The sequence below is a fragment of the Argentina silus genome (genome assembly GCF_951799395.1).
Source record: "Argentina silus genome assembly, chromosome: 3".
Classification (NCBI taxonomy): domain Eukaryota; kingdom Metazoa; phylum Chordata; class Actinopteri; order Argentiniformes; family Argentinidae; genus Argentina; species Argentina silus.
The window spans coordinates 25,314,609-25,335,586 of NC_139657.1; the positions used below are offsets into that span (position 1 = coordinate 25,314,609).

At 41.9% G+C, this 20,978-nt stretch overlaps 2 protein-coding genes across 6 annotated transcripts; one reads left to right on the plus strand and one right to left on the minus strand.

Annotated features, from left to right (window-relative positions):
* The first annotated feature begins 1,313 nt into the window (after positions 1 to 1,313).
* On the plus strand, positions 1,314 to 11,217 carry relb (v-rel avian reticuloendotheliosis viral oncogene homolog B). Of its 3 annotated transcripts, none has more exons than XM_083666952.1 (9): positions 1,314 to 1,433; positions 4,846 to 5,175; positions 5,757 to 5,923; positions 6,397 to 6,488; positions 7,660 to 7,791; positions 8,103 to 8,207; positions 8,597 to 8,812; positions 9,103 to 9,174; positions 9,417 to 11,217. In XM_083666952.1, exons 1-9 carry the CDS (start codon positions 1,371 to 1,373, stop codon positions 9,989 to 9,991), a joined length of 1,752 nt encoding a protein of 583 aa, XP_083523078.1. In that variant the 5' UTR covers positions 1,314 to 1,370; the 3' UTR covers positions 9,992 to 11,217. The 3 variants fall into 3 exon arrangements, with proteins under 3 accessions (XP_083523078.1, XP_083523080.1, XP_083523079.1); XM_083666954.1 differs by lacking the exon at positions 1,314 to 1,433 and adding an exon at positions 3,906 to 4,085; XM_083666953.1 differs by lacking the exon at positions 1,314 to 1,433 and adding an exon at positions 4,073 to 4,179.
* Positions 11,218 to 14,295: 3,078 nt separating this feature from the next.
* On the minus strand, positions 14,296 to 19,007 carry mrpl28 (mitochondrial ribosomal protein L28). Of its 3 annotated transcripts, none has more exons than XM_083665878.1 (6): positions 18,740 to 18,816; positions 16,840 to 17,157; positions 16,413 to 16,565; positions 16,016 to 16,150; positions 15,613 to 15,699; positions 14,296 to 14,890 (listed from the first exon to the last, which is right to left on the minus strand). In XM_083665878.1, exons 2-6 carry the CDS (start codon positions 17,125 to 17,127, stop codon positions 14,795 to 14,797), a joined length of 759 nt encoding a protein of 252 aa, XP_083522004.1. In that variant the 5' UTR covers positions 17,128 to 17,157; positions 18,740 to 18,816; the 3' UTR covers positions 14,296 to 14,794. The 3 variants fall into 3 exon arrangements, with proteins under 3 accessions (XP_083522004.1, XP_083522003.1, XP_083522002.1); XM_083665877.1 differs by lacking the exon at positions 18,740 to 18,816 and adding an exon at positions 18,906 to 19,001 and having other exon boundaries at positions 14,297 to 14,890; positions 16,840 to 17,153; XM_083665876.1 differs by lacking the exon at positions 18,740 to 18,816 and adding an exon at positions 18,906 to 19,007 and having other exon boundaries at positions 14,299 to 14,890.
* Positions 19,008 to 20,978: the final 1,971 nt, after the last annotated feature.

Here is a 20,978-nt window from a genome sequence, read left to right on the forward strand (position 1 = left end):
TTTCCATGGTATGACACATTTGACCAATATTGCGCTGTTACATTGTCACAAATTATTAAAATCTTAGTCAGTTCTTCTATTTGAAAATGGTTCGTGTAGTTCTCAACTTCTTACACTAGACAACTAGGTTTACCATACCCGGGTGGTTCCTACTGCACATCACCATCATCCTCTGTTTTACCTGCAACCTCTGGATATATCTGCCTCTGGTAATGCATTAGTCTGGTAATGCATTTCACGTCTTAGTCTTGCTTGTCCATCCTCCTATCCGCATCAGATATTCTAATCGTTAAGTCTTGCTGTCAAAACGTCATTCAATATTGCTTAAGTTATTTCGATAGTGTGTGGATGTACCATCTATGCTGTGATGGGCATGGCATTTTTATAATGAGCACCCCGCTAGTGCAACTGCTACATTTAGCCTATTAGGGCTGCGTAGATAGGCAACACAATAATATCAGACAAACTGGCGCTCGAGTAGCTCGTTGATACAGTCTGTAACCAATGTTTAAATATTATCTGAGCCGCCTCATTGATACAATGTGACAATGTTCTCCGAGACGCCTCGTTGATGCAATGTTCCCCTGGCGAATGATGCAGACAAGGAAAAAAAATAGCTGCCACATTTGATTAAAGAAAATCTGACTACCCAAAATAAATAGTGATAAGGTGACATGTAGCCTAAAATGGGCTTGAGTTTACTACGTCAAATTTCGGGAAAATGTTCAATAGCTAGGTGACGAAGCTCAGCTCCGCCTGGCACTCCAATTTTTTACCCTATGCGCTCCGGCCCTATGCAAACCCTGGTCATAATGATGGAAAAGGTGATTGATTTCATTGGGGTTCATGTCCTGACTCATATGTTATGTTTTCTCTTTGTTTACCACAGCAATCGACTTGGGTGAGTTAACAATTAATTCCATCAGGATATATTCAGTATACTTATAAACATAAGGCCTACAGGTTGTATAGCCTACATTGTGTTGTGCATACTGTAGCCATTAAAGGGATAGTTAATCAAAATTACAAAACCACATATTTGTTTCCTTACCTTGAGAGTAATTTATAGACAAGGACTGCAATCCAGAATATGATTTCAAGTGATTTTATCGTTCGATTTATTTTTATTTATTTATTATTTTAAGACACACACACATTTGACTATTTCCAATGTCCATCCATCCTTTGCATGTATGCAGTTCATCTCGAGTTGTTCTCCTTATCTTGGCCTCCTCTCCTTTACAGACATCATTGAGGAGTTGATAATAGAGGACAGGGAGCGGACCTGTCAGAATCCATCCAGTTTCCGTCTCCCCGGACCTCCTCGCCCCCCTTTGGACCCTGATCTCCAACCCCAGAATCACAGGGTCATGCCCAGGCAAACCCTCTCCCCTTCTCCCCCCTTGCTGGTGTCAAGAGGCACAGCCTCCAGGGTGAGTACCAGGCCTCCACTAGATCTACATAGGATACTTCAGACTCTCTCGGAGGAGAATGGAAGTTTCAAATAAAGTGTTAAAGGTGAACTTGCTCTCATGCCTTTTGATTACTATTACCGGTAATAATGGATGTGCAATCCTTAAATAGTTTTTCAGTCACTTGTTTTGGTGTAAGGAGAGATGGGGCTGGAATTCATAGATTTCAGTCCATACACATTGAAATGGGTATATATACCTGTACTGTATGTGTGTGTGTATATATATACACACACAGCATGCACCACAGCATGCAGAGGGGGCGTGATGGATAACACTCTCTCCTTGTATATATATATATACATATATATATGTGTGTGTGTGTGTATATATATATATATATATATATATATATATATATATATATATATATATATATATATATATATACAGTAGGGGAAATAATTATTTGATCCCCTGCTGATTTTGTTAGTTTGCCCGATTACAAAGAAATGAGCGGTCTATAATTTTTAGGGTACTTTTATTTTAACAAATAGAGACAGAATATCAACAAAGAAGTCCAGAAAAAACACATTATATAAAGTTATAAATTCATTTGCATTTGATCGAAGGAAATAAGTATTTGATCCCCAAGCAAAACATGACTTAGTACTTCGTGGAGAAACCCTTGCTGGCAAGCACAGAAGTCAGACGTTTCTTATAGTTGGTCACCAGGTTTGCACACATCTCAGGAGGGATTTTGATCCACTCCTCTTTACAGATCCTCTCCAAATCCTGAAGGTTTCAAGGCTTTTGCTTGGCAACTCGAAGCTTCAGCTCCCTCCACAAATTTTCTATAGGATTAAGGTCTGGAGACTAGCTAGGCCACTCCATGACCTTAGTGTGCTTCTTCTTGAGCCACTCCTTTGTTGCCTTGGCTGTATGTTTTGGGTCATTGTCATGCTGGAAGACCCATCCACGACCCATCCTCAGTGCTCTGGCTGAGGGAAGGAGGTTCTTGTCCAAGACCTTATGGTACATGGCCCCGTTCATTGGCCCCTCAATGCAGTGAAGTCGTCCTGTACCCTTAGCAGAGAAACAACCCCAAAGCATAATGTTTCCACCTCCGTGTTTGACGGTGGGGATGGTGTTCTTGGGATTGTAGCATTCAGCATTTCTCTCCCTCCAAACACGAAGAGTCGAATTTATGCCAAAGAGTTCAATTTTGGTCTCATCTGACCACATCACCTTCTCCCAAGCCTTCTCTGAATCATTTAGGTGTTCATTGGCAAACTTCAGATGGGCCTGTACATGTGCCTTCTTGAGCAGGGGGACCTTGCGGGCACTGCAGGATTTCAATCCATTACGGTGTAGTGTGTTACCAATGGTTTTCTTGGTGACTGTGGTCCCAGCTGCCTTGAGATCATTACCAAGCTCCTCCCGTGTAGTTCTGGGCTGATCCCTCACCCTTCTCATGATCATCCTTACCCCACGAGGCAAGATCTTGCATGGAGCTCCAGGCCGAGGGCGATTGATGGTTATTTTGTATTTCTTCCATTTTCTAATAATTGCACCAACAGTTGTCTCCTTCTCACCAAGCTTCTTGCTGATGGTCTTGTAGCCCATTCCAGCCTTGTGCAGGTCTACAACTCTTACCCTGATGTCCTTTGAATGTTCTTTGGTCTTGCCCATGGTGGTGGAGAGGTTGGAATGGAAGAGATTGATTCTATTGACAGGTGTCTTTTATACCCATAACAAGCAGAGAGTACTTTTCCTAAAGTGACAGGACTAATCTGTGTGCCTCATGGGCATATAACCGGTCTGTATGAGCCAGAATTCTTGCTGGTTTGTAGGGGATCAAATACTTATCAAATGCAAATGAATTTTTAACTTTATATAATGTGTTTTTTCTGGACTTTTTTGTTGATATTCTGTCTCTATTTGTTAAAATAAAAGTACCATAAAAATGATAGACCGCTCATTTCTTTGTAATCGGGCAAACTAACAAAATCATCAGGGGATCAAATAATTATTTCCTCCACTGTGTATATATATATATATATATATATATATATATATATATATATATATATATATATATATATATATATATATATATATATATATATATATATGTGTGTATATATATATATACAAGGAGAGAGTGTTATCCATCACGCCCCCTCTGCATGCTGTGGTCTCTTGCGAGGGAGGAAGTAGAAAGGAGAGGAAGGGAGGACTTGGAAAAAAGAGTGTAATCTGATTCCTACTTTCGGTTTGCATTCCCTTCCTACTGGGAGCCCAACCCTCTCAGGGTGAAAGGTGACATTCTTCTGATTTTCTGCTTTTCTGATTGGTCGATATGCATTAGATTATGTCAACTTCCTGTTTCCTGAACATCCCCTCAAGCTTTTGTGTAGGGTCTCTCTGACTAACACCAGGCATGCCTAGACTATTACTCTTACTCACTCACTCACACACACACACACACACACACACAAACACACACACACACCCTGCAGCCAATGCTAGATAGCCAGGAACAAATGATCTCACACATGCTCATATTCGCACACAGCTCTTTTTCTTCTTCATAGATGTATGTAGAGATACATTTTAATTCTAGGACGGCTTGAAATAACAACGGGAGACAGCAGCACTGGCCTTTAGTCGGTCAGTTTCTTTCCCTTTGTTACGTTTTGTTTTGTTCAGTCACTTTCCCAGTGCTGGTCTTGCAGGCCTCTTCAAACGGGCTGTTGATTTAAAGGTATGTGGTTGACCTTAGAGAGTTGAGAGAAAAAGTGTGTGTGCATATGCATGATTGCTTTTGTTTTTGTGAACAACACAGACTGTGGTTTATGTTGCTGTCTATATCAGTATTTACAATATGAGCAATATGAGGTAACTTTTAGGCAACATCGGTAGAGAGAGAGAGAAGAAGAAAAACAGTTATTGTCCTCAACACAGTGTTGGAAATAGAGAGACGGAAGTGGAGGGGTTCACCTCAGAAACGGAAGGGGTCTTTAGTTTAACGGTCGATAGAGAAGTGGTGTTGAAGGAAGACATGACTACATGCTGTATATGGTGCATTGTAATTACTGAGACAGAAAATGTGGATTTTAGACATACATTAAACAAGGTGTCTTTAAAAAAAGACCAGATGTCACCTAATCTCAGACCAACCATGATGATATTTAACATGTTGTGTTGTTGAGACTGTGTTCTTTATTTTCAGTTTGAAACACAAACAATTGGGGTATTTAACTTGTTGGTCAACATTGTGCATTTTCAGTTCTCTACCAATATTCGTTCAAGATTATCCAGGCAATGCCTCGTCTTTGTCAGGTGTTGACATGGCACTTATCAGCGCATGGCCGATCATAACTCTAACCAGAGTTTTATTTAATTATTTCTCTGCTCTGTCTATCCACAGCCGCCCTGTTCCTTCCCTCAGTCCCAGCACCCATCCAGCACAGCCAGGACCATGACATCACCCCTCCGAGGGGCCTCTCACTCAGGTCCGGCCCGGCGAGGAAGCGGGTCCTCTGGCTCAGGGAGCTCCAGGGGGCCCGCGGGTCCTTCTCGGCAGGCCCACACAGGCACAGAGCTGCTGGAGAAGATCCTGGAGAGACCCAGGCTGGAGGTGGTGGAGCAGCCCAAGGAGAGGGGGATGAGGTTCCGGTACGAGTGTGAGGGCCGCTCGGCCGGGAGCATCCTGGGGGCGTCCAGTAGCGAGGCCAGCAAGACCCTGCCTGCTATTGAAGTACTAGTCCTATATATACTGTTTTCAAAATGCACTATATTCTTGCATAATTGTTTTAGAATGCACCTCATGTCAGTGTTTCATTTTAGTCATTCATTCCACCCTATCCTGCACAATATGTGAGAGAATGTGTCTCGGTGGGGGGGTGGGGTGGGGGAGGGGGAGGGGGGTTAGGTAAGTAGGTTGATGGAATGTACCATCTACCCCAGAATAAAGGGAGTTCCCCCAAGTTTTGCTGCATTGTATATGTAGAGCCTTACACCAAGTAAGGGGGCGGGGAGGTGGAGGGATGGATAAAGCTTAACTGAAATAGAAAGTGGTTTAAAACCTGGGGGATTACCCCCCCCCCCTCACATACAAGCACACACAAACAAACTGACTACTATACAAACGGACACTCCCAAGAAGTGTGACAGTTGAAAGGAGGCAGTTGGCTACATTTGATGATGATTATTCAACTCACTCTTTCATATCTCTTTGTCCCTCATTGCCTCTTTCTACCACCATCTCTCATTCTCTTTCAATACTCTCTCTTGCATTCTCTCCCTCTCTTTCTCTTGCTCCTTCACTCCCTCTCTCAGATCCAGGGTCCCATTCAGCACATAAAGAAGGTGACGGTCACTGTTTCCCTGGTGACCAAAGACATTCCACATCGTCCTCACCCCCACTGCCTTGTGGGTAAAGACTGTGCTGAGGGTGCTGGAATCTGTGTCGTCAGCTTTAACCCTAACACCAACCGACGTCACAGGTACCCCCCCCCCCCCCCCCCCTCTCTCCTCTATCTTTCTTTTTCTTCCATGTTTTACCCCCTCACCTTGGCTGGGAGAGTGAGAAACCTCCTCTCGATTCCTTTGTATGTCTTGACATGTGAAGAATTGACAATAAAGCCACTTTGACTTTGACTGTAGTTGATAAGCCCAGACAGTTTTGAGTATTTTGCTTCCTTAGGTACTGGGTAGTTGAATTGTGTTTCCTCAATGTGGCTTTAGGGCCCCATTAATTCTGGGAATATGTCAAAAACACTGTGCAGACACTCCAATCCAACTCATATTATGACAGAATCCACAGCTTTTTGAAAAGTCATATATTCTCTCTCATCTTTTCCACTCACTCTCTCTCTTGGATGTGCTGTTTGGACAATAAAAATCCTTGGAATCCAGTCAATTGTGTATGCTATTAATGGTTGGTAACAGAGCTTGTATGTGTTGGTGTATCTTTCAGTTTCGCTAACCTGGGGATCCAGTGTATCAGACGGAAGGAGCTGGACACCTCACTAGCGAAGAGACGGAATCTGAAGATTGACCCTTTTAACAGTGAGTAGAACAAACACACACTTAATGCATACACCACTCCACACACACACCAGTGGTTAGTGCCGTTCAAGATTAGAGGACTATTTTTATGAGCATGGCCTTAATTCTATTACAGCAGATTGGACGACTAGCTATCATTCATATTCCATTCACCCAGCTCAATGTAACACCGATTAAGCTATTTACTACATAACCAGCCTGGGTATGACACTCGACTTTGCCCACCCAATACCCATCGTACCACAACCTAGCCTAGAAATCAAAGTTTATAACATAGAGAAGAGATAAGACTAATCAAGGTGACAGTGACACTTCAACATCTACAATACTGGCTTATCTAAATAGCTGCACCTGTCCCACACCCAGTTCACTTTCATAGCAGCTATATACAGCATCACTTTATTCGTTGTATAATTCCTTTTCGCATCCCACCTCCACGCCCTCTCCTTCCCTCACTTTTTACCGTAGCTTGGATACTTCGACACATAACCGCTCTCCATGACTAGGCACACCTCTCCAAGCCAAACCTTCATACCATAACTGCTACAATAACCACTGCACGGCCTACATCGTTGTCACCAGATTAACATTAGTTAAGAAACTCAATGACGTGTCAGTAAACCTACAATTCCAATACATCTTATTTTCAGTCACGGAAAACAGTTTAGCAGTAGTTAACACCGGCAGGCCCGTTATATCCTAGAATGTCCAGGGGCAATAAATCAATAAAAACTCAAAACTCTCTCTTTTCCTTACTTACAGTGTAGGTCTATGAAAGGGGTTGAGAAGCATAAACCTCCTACTGTAGGTTTGTAGCTAGAGGACGAAAAATGACTGTCCTATTGCTACCCTGGGTACTGTTTTTAGGGCATTTCTGCTTTATTGCAATAGAGACAGTAGAGATTGACAGGAAGGATGGGAGAGAGAGGAAGGATGACATGCAGATAGGTCGAGGGTCCAGAACCAGGAACCTTGCGATTACGTGGTAAGCGCATTAGTGTGCTACACCACTAAGGGCCCCTACCCTGAGTACTATTGAGACTACTGTAGACATTTATTGCTAAATAGTGTGTATAACAGAACAGAACAAAGTTCTGTGTCCATGTTCTTGTCAAAACAAGTGTGAGTTGTGATGTTTGAATACGAGTTATGCTGTTCCCCTGTCCCCCAGCGGGCCACTCTAAGAGCATCGAGGACATGGACATGAATGTGGTGCGGCTGTGTTTCCAGTGTGAGCTGGAGTGGGATGACGGGAAGAGAGACTCTCTGAACCCTCTGGTGTCCAACCCCATCTACGACAAGAGTAAGAGGACTACCCTTCCTACCAAACTTCCACTGAATCGACTTGACATTTAAACATAGCCCAATTCAGCCCAAAGTGTATTTCACATACAAGATAATGAAGTAGCAAAAAAAAAACATTAAGTATAAGTCAGCTACTACAAACCACAGTATAAACATGTAAACATAAGAGGTTCTTTAGTATGTAATATCAATGAGTCTGCAGGTTATTGTTATGATCACGCTAAGAAACAGGAAACCACAGCAAATGTACAGTAAATGTACTTCCTCCGTGAACGACCCAGCAGGTGCTCAGTCTGTGTGTGTTTACAGAAGCAACCACGACATCAGAGTTAAAGATCAACCGACTGAACACTGTTAAAGGGCCCTGCACTGGCAAGACAGAGATCTACATGCTTTGCGACAAAGTGCAGAAAGGTGAGACGAACACACACGCGCACACACACACACAGACAGACAGACAGACAGACAGACAGACACACAGACACACACACACACACACACACACACACACACACAGGAAACATGCTCAATCAAAAGGGGAAGAGGAACACTGTCCAAACAACGAAATGTAAGCTTGCATACTGTGTAGTACCTCTGGTGAGCTGAACTGCTCATTGTACAATGTGGAAGTGCATACATTAGTCAGCGCATACATTAGTCAGCGCTACTGCTTTCACATCTGCATTTCATGGGTAGATAACAATTGCATTTGTAAAATGACATTCATTACTATACAAGCTAACAGTATTGTGTGTGTGTGTGTGTGTGTGTGCGCGCGCGCGCTTTTTTAAATACCCTCACAGACGATATTGAGATCATCTTCAAGCGGGGGTCATGGGAGGCGAAGGCGGAGTTTGCCCAGACTGACGTCCATCGACAGATCGCCATCGTCTTCAAGAGCCCGTCCTACCAGGAACAGGATGTGGTGGAGGACGTTGTAGTCAATGTCTTTCTGCGCCGCATCTCTGACCACATGGACAGTGAACCGGTTACTTTCACCTACGAGCCCGACAACTCAGGTCAGCTACTGCTATATATACAATACATGCAGAATAAATGCATATACATGTACATACATGTGTCCTTAGTCACCCACCTTAGTCAACCCTAGTATGAGGATTATCTTTCTTCAGTATCTCTATATAGTAGGGAGAAGGCACAACTCTTGCTCAATATCTCTGAATATAAGTATCTCTGAATAACATAATTAGTATTTAGATGCATGGTATGTAACTAAGACTTATTCAACTTGGTTAACCATTTAACATCAAAGGTTGTTTTTCTGTGTTTGTATTGTATTTCATTTTAGATCCCTATGAGGTGAAGCGGAAGAGGAAGATAAAGACAGACATCAAGTTCACAGAGAGGTCCTGTGTGGCAGGCAAGGCTCATATTTCACATATTTACATAATATAATCTCTATAAGACAGTGAAAGAGGAACAAGAGAGAGGAGATTGGTTTATTTATTTCTTTTTTTTCTTCTGGTTCAATACCAATACATTGTCAATGAAAAGATCCATAGAAAAACACTGACATCAAAACGTCTCCTCTCTATCACATTCTTCAAGTTAAGATTTGTTCTTGTTCAATATAATCTAAATAAAGTCATTTCCCCTCAATAGCTCAGAGTCTGGCGGTTGCCGAACCCTCCACCTCCCAGCCATTCCAGCCATTGCCATTGCCGTCGCTGTTCCCCTTCGCTTCAGCTGAGAACAGGCCAGAGGAGGTGCAGCCTCTCTCCCAGCCTGGAGCCTCCACCATGGAGGAGATTCACTACAGCGAACCCCAGGGGGCCAACCTCCCCACCTCGGACCTCAATGGGGAGGACTGGAGCCAATTATGTCAAGTCCTGGAAAGGATGGAAAATGTCTTCCAAACAGACCCCATCTACCAGGCCATGCTCTACGATTCTAGCCTCACCTCTTCACTGCTCCCTGGCTTTGGTCAGATGACCAACAGCAATTCCAACGTTGTCTCAGATAACATGGATTTGAACTTTAACCTGAACCTCAGCGGGGTAGGGCAGGACTTGGGCTACTATAATGACATGCAGTTCAGCCAGCTTGTGAACGAGAACCAGGCTCCACTTACTGGGCCCCTCCCACAGGGACTCCCTGACTCCTCCCCTCAGGACCTGGTCCAATGTGATAACGAGGGGAGTCTGCTGCTCCAGGTGAAGACAGAGAGGGACCTATGAGGAAGGACTGCATAGTAGCTCTGCCCTCTACAGACTGAATCCTCCCTCTGGAGTGCAAGTATAGGCTTCAAGTCTATTTTCCTACGTTCACGGAGTGTATCCGAGCCGTCCAGATGAAAACAACACAAGTTGAGGCTGCCCAAAGCCTCTCTCTGGTCTGCCACTTGACTGACTGCACACTTCTGTTACAGGCCTCACGTAGCATCCCCAGTGCAACTCGACGAGACGCAAACGTTCTGCTTACGCGGCGGGCACAATATAGTTTGGCCATAAAGGTATCGCCGGTTTCCCCCTTTATGCTGTAGACACCCTATATGTGAAAGTGGATATTTAACTAAATTAATTGTAGGGTAAGTCCGCAAGGGGACAGCTTCAAGAGCCACAAATGCTGTGTAGTTTCAAATGTGACCTATGCCTTGTAGTTTAGTCAGTTTGTTCACAATATCCACCAGTCTCTGGGCTTGTTTGACTTCAAAGTTGAACCAGGCTAGGCTAGGCGAGAACAGACAGGGGCAGTGTTCTGTGCAGTCTCAAGTTGGACAATGAAGTGTAATTCTGACTGCACCTCTTGAAAACATGGCGGTGACAACATGACGGCTATGAAATCCTCAATAAAACGTCCTATGAATTCAATTTGACTAATCACCACATAACACAACCATCAATTGAACATCAGTCAATCAATACATCTCTCAAATACTGTAATTATTTATATCCTACCACAGTCTACACGTCATGGCATATAGGGCTTTTCATGATTTTCATGAATGTGTCAAGAAAACATTAATTATTGTGCTTCCCACAATGAAGGCGGTTGCTGCTTCATGCAGTCTGTGAGAAGTAACTGCAGGGCTCCAAAGCTCCTCACCAGAAATTGTGTGAGCCTCGATCATGTGACTCTCGTAAATCTGAAGCAGCTGTTTTCTGATCAGTGCTAGCCAAAACTGCTCAAAATTGATCCTTTCAAACACAGTCTCTGTCTCACCTGTTGACTACTTCAATATATAATCATAGACAATAGAAGCTAGTGGACCATAATACAAAGCGCTGTTTGTAGTACCCAATGTTGTTTGCTGTAAATGCTATCTTGAGGTATGATGTGAAACATTATTACAGTTTCTTTTTCCATGTCTCATTCCACCCTTCCCACTGTAGCATTGTTGATTGTTGTCATTACTATTTCAAAGATTAATAAAATGACTATCATTTAGTCTTTATCAGCATGATCTCAAGTCATTTTGAAGGAATTGTGTCTTTCGTTTATTCAAATAACATGACAACTTTTCATGTAAACAGGGCAGAAAGAAGGACAGGGGAGAGGACAAAGAAAGTAACAGATGGAGGCTATGGGGAGCTAGAGTGTCCTTGTGGAGGCTGGTTGCTTTTAATACAGTCTATTTTTAGCTCCTTGAGCTTTTGTTGCCATCAGATTCCAGCCCACACGCATTCCTAACTACTCACTCACATTTATCCTGAAAAGCAGCGTTACTTCCTGTAAACTCACCAATACAACCTGTTCCGAAAACATCATTACTGACCAGCCTGTGAGGCTGCTGTTTACACTGACCAGCATGTGTGAGTGCAACTCTCCTTATTAAAAATCGCAAAGACCTTTGCACATTGTTGATAAACATACGTAAATGCTCTTTTTGTGGAAATGTACCACCCACAAACCCTTGATGAATCAGTCTCCCTGTTTTTGAAGACGGCAGCGTCCAGAATGGGGTTTTCCGGGCCTGATGTGCCACTGATTGGAATTGGGAGCAGCTTGGGCATGTGGCTTGGGGGAATATACAGCTGCAACATTGGTTATTCCTGTACCTCTATCTTTTTAACTGACTTCCTAAAAGAAAACTTTTGAGGTGCCAGTCAGCAAAAACAGCAAAGTGTGATATGTGACTCCCTGGTAAAGAATTGACTATGATAATCATAATTGAAGTACGACTAACAGCATATTTCAGCTGGTTGGTTGAACATTTTGAAATTGAGGAGGTACTCTACTAAGTCCTCCCATTGCAGCTGATGTTTGCTGACTGCATCATAGTTACTTACATGGCTAGCTGATTCCTGTTTTCGAGCAGCTGTCTTCTCAGTCTGTGCCCTTCATTGTTGACCAATACTGGAAATAGTGTGGCGTGAAGCCACTGGGAAACTCCACACTGGGCTGACAGCCAACAGTTTCATTACCCTACAGTACACACATACACGCACAGTCTAGTTAAACTTAGCTCCTAATAACGTTTTGCACACTCATGTGTCCACATATGTTTACTTTTGTAGATGCACATTATGCTCATTCTTTGGCATGGAAATACATATATTATTTTCCCTTCATCACTTCTATATATTTTGAACACATTAGTTGATCATGTGAGCCTAATGGATAGTTCTATTATATTTGAATGAACACTAACACCCCTCACATAAGTTTCAAAACATGTAGCATCATTTTTCTCTTGTGTAAGCCAGTTTTTTTTCTATGTCAGTCTGATTTCACTGTTAAATTATCTAAACAAAACTCCTTATACCAGAGATAAGATGTACTTTCCAGACCTGGGTCAGTGAGTATTTGAGCTTGTGTATGCTTGAGTGTGCCTAGACTGCTTAGGGTTAGGGTTAGGGTTAGGCAAAAAATAGTTTGCAAAAGAACTCTGACTATCTGAAAATACATACTAAAATAAGTTTAACACTTCTGCAATGTGGTTGAATGCAAGGACATGTGACATGACGTAAGTCAAGCTCTAAGGCTGCTCCCATACTTACTGAGAAGGTTTGCATTTTTGGAATGTTATCTTCAGTGGGAAATCTAGAGTGGAATAACGATTGGACAGCCCCGAAGGAAAAATCATTCAATGAGATGAAATCATATGATGTAGTTACATTATTTAACTGTACAACACAATTACAGGAGGTCTGGGACAGTACGACAAGGCAGTTTCACTTACGCAGCTCTATTTTACTAAAAGCTCTCTACTCCCCCTAGTAATGGAGTATTGCATGTTGATGGCCATATGCAGTGAGTTGAAAGGTTGAAGACCTTGTAGGCCCACCACTCACATCACAGCTGGTGCTATTTCGACTCAAAGTCAGCGCACTTGACTATGAATTTTGCACAAATCATTCATTGATGTCAATGGACTAGCGAAAATAGAGTGAAAATTCAAGTTAAGTGTGCGGAGCTCATGTCTCTGTTTCTCAATGGGATTCAGGGAAATCCTGGCCTGGCAGGCTGACTAATTCTCTGTGGAACTAATCACCACTAGAAAGGCAGTCATTTAGTTAATAGTGTGGTAACCTCCCTAACCACATTAATGGTCACTGCCGAAGGGGAAAGTGTGAATGAAGAATGACTCAACATACATAACTAATAGCCCCTTCTTCACCAACATAATAAATGCATACTATGGAGTCCCATGGCACCAGAGAAATGGTATTAATAGAAAGGTAGGTGTTAGCAGGAAGGGTAATTCCAAGCTTGTCAATATTGTTTGGCAGTGTATCTAGCCTATATCCATATAAGGTATGAATACACCTGTGTAATGGTGATTGTTGAGGAAGCCCTGTTGTGTTGCTAGGTTACTACACCCACGGGAGTCCCCAAGACAATAGGGATTCACCACGCCACAAGTGTCAGAACCACATGAACCCTTGGTAACGGAAAAAGTGACGGTGAGCATGCACAGGCGCTGTTGAAAGCAAAAGCAACACTGAAGCCACAATGTTTACTACTCTCAAAGCCAAATTAGCACATTTTCCATCAGGTTTTGTTTACTACAGAAATAGTCCCTTGAATTCCCAATTATACTTAGAAAGGCATGCTTCCCTTAAAGGGGTCATCTGTAATGTAAATATTTTCTGCCTTGGCCCAAGGTTTACTAAGCTTGCAGGTAAGGTGTAATTGATTAACTTACTGGAATTTACAGTCATAACGATGACGAGTGTCTCCAGCGTTGTTTATATTCTGCAGTTTGTGACATACTGACTTTCTAGCATATTGGTACATCCATTTTTGGACTTTTAAATTAATGATATATAGCCATTGATTCTTGAAGAATATCATTTATAAATGCCTCATGAGCTTAGCTCAACGGTCTTACCCAAAATATCAGTTAGTTTTACTCCATTGTTTGTAAACTGTATAGCTTCAAAACAAATTAATTGTAAAACTATAATTTTGATCTCATGGATGGTCAGTCCTTGCATCCATAGCTCGGTCTATGCAATTGAGAGTGGTTACATTTCTCCAGCCCCATCCTTCAACTGTTTACCAAATAAGTGGTGGGAGCCTACTTTGTTGTTGTTTGAATTACAGATTGCACCTTTAAGTAAATCTGCCTTGATGATCCTTGTGATGTAGCTACTAATCAAGCAGCACAAAACTGAAAGACAGTATGAAGCAAAAGACGACAGCAGCATAACAATCACCTCTCTTGTTCGGTTTCAATTCAATAAATAGTGGTGTCTTGAGAAAGTGGTAGGCTTCCACCTAGTGGATATACAGGTGTATGAAACTATTACAAAACATCATCATCACAATAAAGATGGTTGCATGAAATACAGCTTAAAAAAACATTCATCTTTTATTCCTTAGATAACTATACAGCACTGGTCTATATAGCTCTTACATCACACTGGACATTATTTACATGGCAATGACCTAGAGAGAGATGGGTCAAAATCAGCTGCAAGGAGTCACTGGTGAAAAACAACGGAACCTGAATAAATAACTGTCTTTCACAGGGACTTTGTGATGTCCTCCAGGTGTCAACAGGATGTCATCGCAGACTTCCAGGAAGTGGGCCTTTACTTCTTCTCCACTAGCTGGGGCTCTGAGAGCTTCTGGATGGTCAACTCTTTCACCAGATTCTCCACACAGCTCTTAAACAGAGGCTCCGGCTCCTGGTAGATCAAAAAAAAAAACAGAACCAAATCAGAGCGAACAGGATAAAGCGGATACAGTGCACACATGGGACCAGATCAGAACCGCATTTATTCCCTTTACTCGTCATTTGTGTTCCCATGAGCTGGCACCTTAGCAACCTCTAGTCTTCCAGGGGTCCTATATATGTATGTACATGAATGTACTGTATGTACAAGGGCCAAGCGAATAATTGAAAGGTGAAGTAAATTCTCCCCCAAAGGGATAATAAAGTTGCATTGAACTAATATGTCGAACTGAGCAATGAATAATGTGTGTATACACCGACCCCTCTGTAACTGACACCTCAAGAAGTGGCAGATTCCGATAACTTGCGGTTGTAGAGGTGGCTCCCAAATGTATTACGCATTTGCCCCGAGAGTAAATTAGCCTATAATCATCATAATAATTTGCTGCGGTGACTGCTTGCAAGACAAGACTAGTGATTACTGAAACAAGGATATAGCACATTTGCATTAGAAAGTGAAATTTCACATCACTCAAAGTGCAGTTCCCTTCCCTAGACACACATCTTTAGGTCTACTGACTGTGCTCCATAACCAACATCATAAAAACCTAATTCGCGCCAAATTAATGTATCTCAATAACTCCTGCACTTCACTACCTTGATGATTTACACTAACCCTAACCCCAACAGGTGCAAGTTCGTGTGGGCGGTGTATATGAATACATTTCCTGTTACCTTGTGCTCCAGTTGTCTCTGTTTCTCCACGGCCTCCTCCAAAGACAGGCCCTTCCACTCAGCCTCTTCTTCAGGGATCTCAAACTGCTGCTTGGGGCAAAGGAGTAGACAGAGTGAGAGAGAGAAAAGGCAGGCAAGAGAGAGCATGTACAAGAGAGATAGTGGGAAAGAGCTAGAAAACACACGCACAATCGAGAATTCATGAACAACAACTGCTACCCGTTTAACTGTTCAGTTTTTGTCCTCGTTCATTCCATATACACACTTTATGGCCAATAATAACATAGGAGTATTCATCATTTTCAACACAAATTATATGGTCCAAGAAGGGCAACAAGCTATTCCTATCAACTTCCTAGTGGGTTCACGTTCAAACGTACTGACCCAAAAACGGCTGACCCACCTTGTACTTGGCATAAACCTTCCCCCTCTTGGTAGGGTCGTCTGGGTAGAGCTCAGTGTCCCTGCGAGCTAGACGGAGGAGCATGGCCCTCTTCAGGTCCATCCCCAGTTTGGAATTTAGGTCTTCCTTTGGTGTCTGAAGGGAAGGAGTTGTTCACAAAAGCATCAATAATAGTGCTAAGACTGTAGGAGCTACACTGTCTAAGCACATTGGATATGGTAAGCGCAGTAGCATACACAGGAAGGTTAACAATAGCAGGCTACATATTCACAGTATAGCTATAGATTATAGCTATAGATTACACTAGGCTACATATCGACAAATGTAGCGCATACAGTCGGCTACATTTACACATGTACAGTAAAGCTAAGGATTGCAACCCACAGGCTAGACTCACATTCAGGATGTAGTAGTCAAAGCCGTAAACTGCATCGATGAGGTCCAAGGTGCGAGCAGTGACCATGATGCTGAACTTGTGGTTGAGGATCTCACTGTACAGCTCCCTGTTGAACAGTTGGGGCTTCCATACCATCTTCAGCCGATTAGAGAGCTGAGGAGATACACAGCTCTTATAGTAAATATGCATAGATATGGAAAAGAATATCCTCCTTCAGGTGGGGAGACAGCGTTATGCTACACTACATGCTCAGATATGGAGCAAGCTGGTAGAACCATCAATGGGACATTCTTTGTGACTGCGAGAATATTGGAAGAATTTGCAATAAGAAAATCCATTTATTTAACTTTTATGACCCTAAACACTGATGTTGCTTGTTTCTTCAATGAGGTAAAACCAATGATGTATGTCTATGGGTAGAACTCACTTTGTCATTGTTTGCGTATTTATACCCTGATATCCAGCCCTCGCCTCCCCATAGTCCATCCTGGGACTCCGGGGGGAAGTAGATGGGGATAGGGACATCTTGCACCCGCTCCTTGTGCCCTGTTTTGGGGTTGGCCCTGTACTTGACCCCCAGGGGTTTCCAGTGGACCGGTGTGGGCTGCTTGGTCTCCTCCAGGGAACGGAGGTAGTGTTTGGGGAGGCGGGCGTAGATCCCCTGCTTCAGTTTCATGGCTTCCCAGATCTTTGGGGAGTATTTGTGGAGAGGCATGGTGGCTGGAGTCCTGCTGAGCACACCTACCTAGAGAGAAGGGAGAGAGCTATGAACATTTACACATAGATAGCTAGGCAGATAGTCATTTGCCATGTATCAAAATAAAAGTGACCCTGCCAAGACACAGTTTGTAATAAAATCCTTCTTTCACTGACTAATGGTTTGTCTAGTGGTGGCCCCCTTTGACAGGCATCAAGCTTGTCAAATGTCTCTTGTAAAGTAATTACATACTAAGTAAAGGGAGTAAGGGAGCTAACTTTGACCAAATCCCAAGTTGGAGCTAAAGGTAGCTTGCCAACTCCCTTAGCTCGCATCACAGAATACCTCTCAAGTTGTTGATATTCCAATTACTTATTTCCAATTTACTTTCACTTATTGGTGGGCTTGCTTCAGCAAGTCCAACTATTGTTCTTGCTCAGACATGTACTTATTATTCCAATTCTTCCGCATGCTCCTCCTCCTACACCTTTCATGCTATTCACACCAATCCAACTGTAAAATGTGCCAACTCAAAATTATCAATCCAGAGACTTAATCAACTTTACACCCTCTCTCTCCATCTATCATACCTTAACAATCCTCTAACCTTCTCTCATCTCTCTGGCTATCCTACTCTAACTTTATTTCAACTACCCAGCCATAATCCTTTCTATCAATCTATCTATCCATCCATCTTCCTACCTTCTCTCATCTATCTGCCTATATGCACCCTCTTGGACCATCTTCCATTAGTCCATCCTACTATCTCACTTTCTTTCAGCTACCCAGCTATCTATCATCCAGTTAACCATCTTTAAACTTTTCCCTCTACCAAAATTAGACTGCCAGCCCAAAGTTTTTTTCTGGAATTAATTTTTCTAGTTATTATTATTGTACTTGCATCAGCAAGTCCAACTCTTGATATTCCAATTACTTATTATTATTATTATTATTATTATTATTATTATTATTATTATTCCTGCTACTCCTCGTACAGCTTTTAAGCTATTAACACCAATCCAACTTTGCAATGTGCAGAGATGTCTAACTTGAGTTGCTTGAATAAAGCTTTTTGTAACAAACATTTTTAAAAACAGAATGTTGAGTTAGGCCAACATTCTAAGAGCCCCATTGTTACTGCAACTGCCATGGAACTTTAAGAACTCTTGAATAAAAACAGCAGGAGACCTACAGTACAGAACACATTCTTAGAATGCCTACACAACAACGTACCAGTTCTACCCCCACTGAAACCACTCTCAAACACATAACAAACCAACTCTTTACCCACTCCACTTAACTATCCAAGGCTCATCCTATCCATCAACCCATCTATCTGCGTAGAGTAGACTGACTACACTTAAAGAACTTTAGTTCCGATTTGATCAACAACTGTCTCTTGGAGTCATTTTTATTTCGATACATGGCAAACTCCAGCTATATCTGTCCATAGGAGGATGCTATCCGGCCAATATCTTGCGACGCCTATATTCAGAGCACAAGGGCATGTGCCACAGTGGCCGCGTGATTTCAATTAATGTATAAATTGAACTAAAATGTTTATAATCTGAATTCAGTATTGTTGTAGGGTATACTTTATTTAAGAAACTTCAAAAGTGGAGTAGTTTACATGCTGACTATTCACAGACACATTACATAGATGGAACAGGCGAGCACAATACAGCACGTCAATGTTGGAATCATGCAGGAGTCAGGGCGACTTAGTATGAAACTATTTTTGATTCCCATGTACGTGCCGAATAAACATGTGCTACTATGTATAAATAGTGTCTTACCGATTTATCAGATACACGACAAATTACACCATATAAGCTGTTTTCTGTCCACGTTAACCAAGGGCATGCACACACTGTCGGGAAGGATATTACCGAGAGAGCGTCAAAAGACGGAAGAAGGAAACAGGACGTGGCGATTGGTTAATCAAGCTGTCAGTCGTTGTGTACATCCGGTCTGAAGGCTCGTTCATAAACGCGTAGCTCCATATTTGCGCAGCACCCAACAAATCTGCACCGGTGCAAGTAACAGACTTTTGATGGTTACAATCGACCATCATCCTCCATACCTGCAACATTCATGCATAACACCGAGAAATGTAGCCTACAAGTTTTCCTTACAGATAATCAAAGCAAATCTAATATTTTCCGATGTAACCAGTTTGAATGTAATTACCAATACAGTACTGATTTTAAAGTCGTTTGTTTGACATTTAAGTATCGCCCACAGATCAAAGTCCAAATATCTCCGCACATACTAAATTCCGCCCGAAAGGTGGAATTGAACCACTCTGCCGCTAAGCAGCTACAGGTTTGAAGCCTGCACCCCGGACCACCGAGGCTCATCCGGGCATTTATAGAAGTAATTTCAGTCAGTTTATATACCTGATAATGTACATACACTTGCGGGTCATGGTGACGGAATAATAGTAACACTACTTATATGAACATGAAATATGAACATATATATGTAGTATAATGTGGAGGATAAGTGTTTCAGCTATGTATTTGTAAAACAAACAGATATATAAAACGCAAAATGTGGTTGAAGGAGGTTTGTTATAAAACATGCAAAGTAGATTAAGTTTCATTGGCTGAGAACAAAGAAGGTGGAGTCTTGGTAGTATCGTTTTTCTATTGGGAGGTATTTGTATTTAGGTGAAACAATTCCTTTACAATAATACAGTATTTTACCCGGTTCATTGTTGTAAATAAGTAAAGATTGAAAATAATCTGACCTCTCAAAACAAGCATCTTTGATATATAATTTGACCCTACCAGTACTCACGAGCAAGGAAAATTGATCAGACTCCTCAAATAAAGTATTTGGGTCGATGCAATAATATAATATTTTTTGTTGTACATTTGACACCGTCCACACATTTCATAGAAATAATAGAATAATTCCACAAAATAGAAACAGACACACTTAGGTGAAACATTTATTCAAGCACATTAGTGTATGATACACAAGCAATCCATCCACAGAAGATAAAGACGACCAGACAAATCAAATGGCAGTGAAAATATCTAAAATATTAACAAAATAACACTTACTTAACACGTAGACATTTACAGTACAGAAGTTGACAATACCATGAGTGACATCTGGCGTACACATTTCTTTGGTATGGCACAGTGTTGTTAATACAGTACAATGATACTAACATAATCCTGTAATGCAAACATACAGTCACATACATACAAGCTGTGGGTTCTCATAGAAATGCATAATTTAATTCCCCATCTTGGGAATGTTGCCCTTCCACTTGTATTAAGGGAAGATGGACTGTAGCCTCTCAGTTTTATGACATACCTCAGCTGTTATTTTACAAGAAGTATCTCAGTTGTCTGACGTACCCCCTTTACCTTATCTCCTATTCTTCATATTAAAAAAAATCTCCCAAGTCCCATCACTGATGGTAATAGAATCGGGTTCAAACACAGGCCAAGTACAGCTGTCACTGCTCAGGTCTTCTCTATGTAGATTAAAGGATAATATCTGATTTTGTCTATTTCCTTAGGGTACAGAGACTTTTTTGTGATCTTCCTGGGTACTTATCAGAAACTTCCGGTCTTATCAGTCTACAATGGAAGAAATAGGGGCAAATGTGAAACAAACAAAGGCTGCAAAGGCACTCAGATAAGTCATTTGAAACGGGTCCCAGAAAAAAATGGTGTGATCTGAACCTTTTCTGCAATGTAATATTCCATTTTGTGGGACTTGAGTTATACTTCACCACTTCTGTGTTTCCTCCTCGAGTTTAACAAAATGGAATATATCACTCGAGTTTAACAAAATGGAATATAACATTGTGGAAAAAGTTTGTATCGCCACAAAATTGTACGTACAAC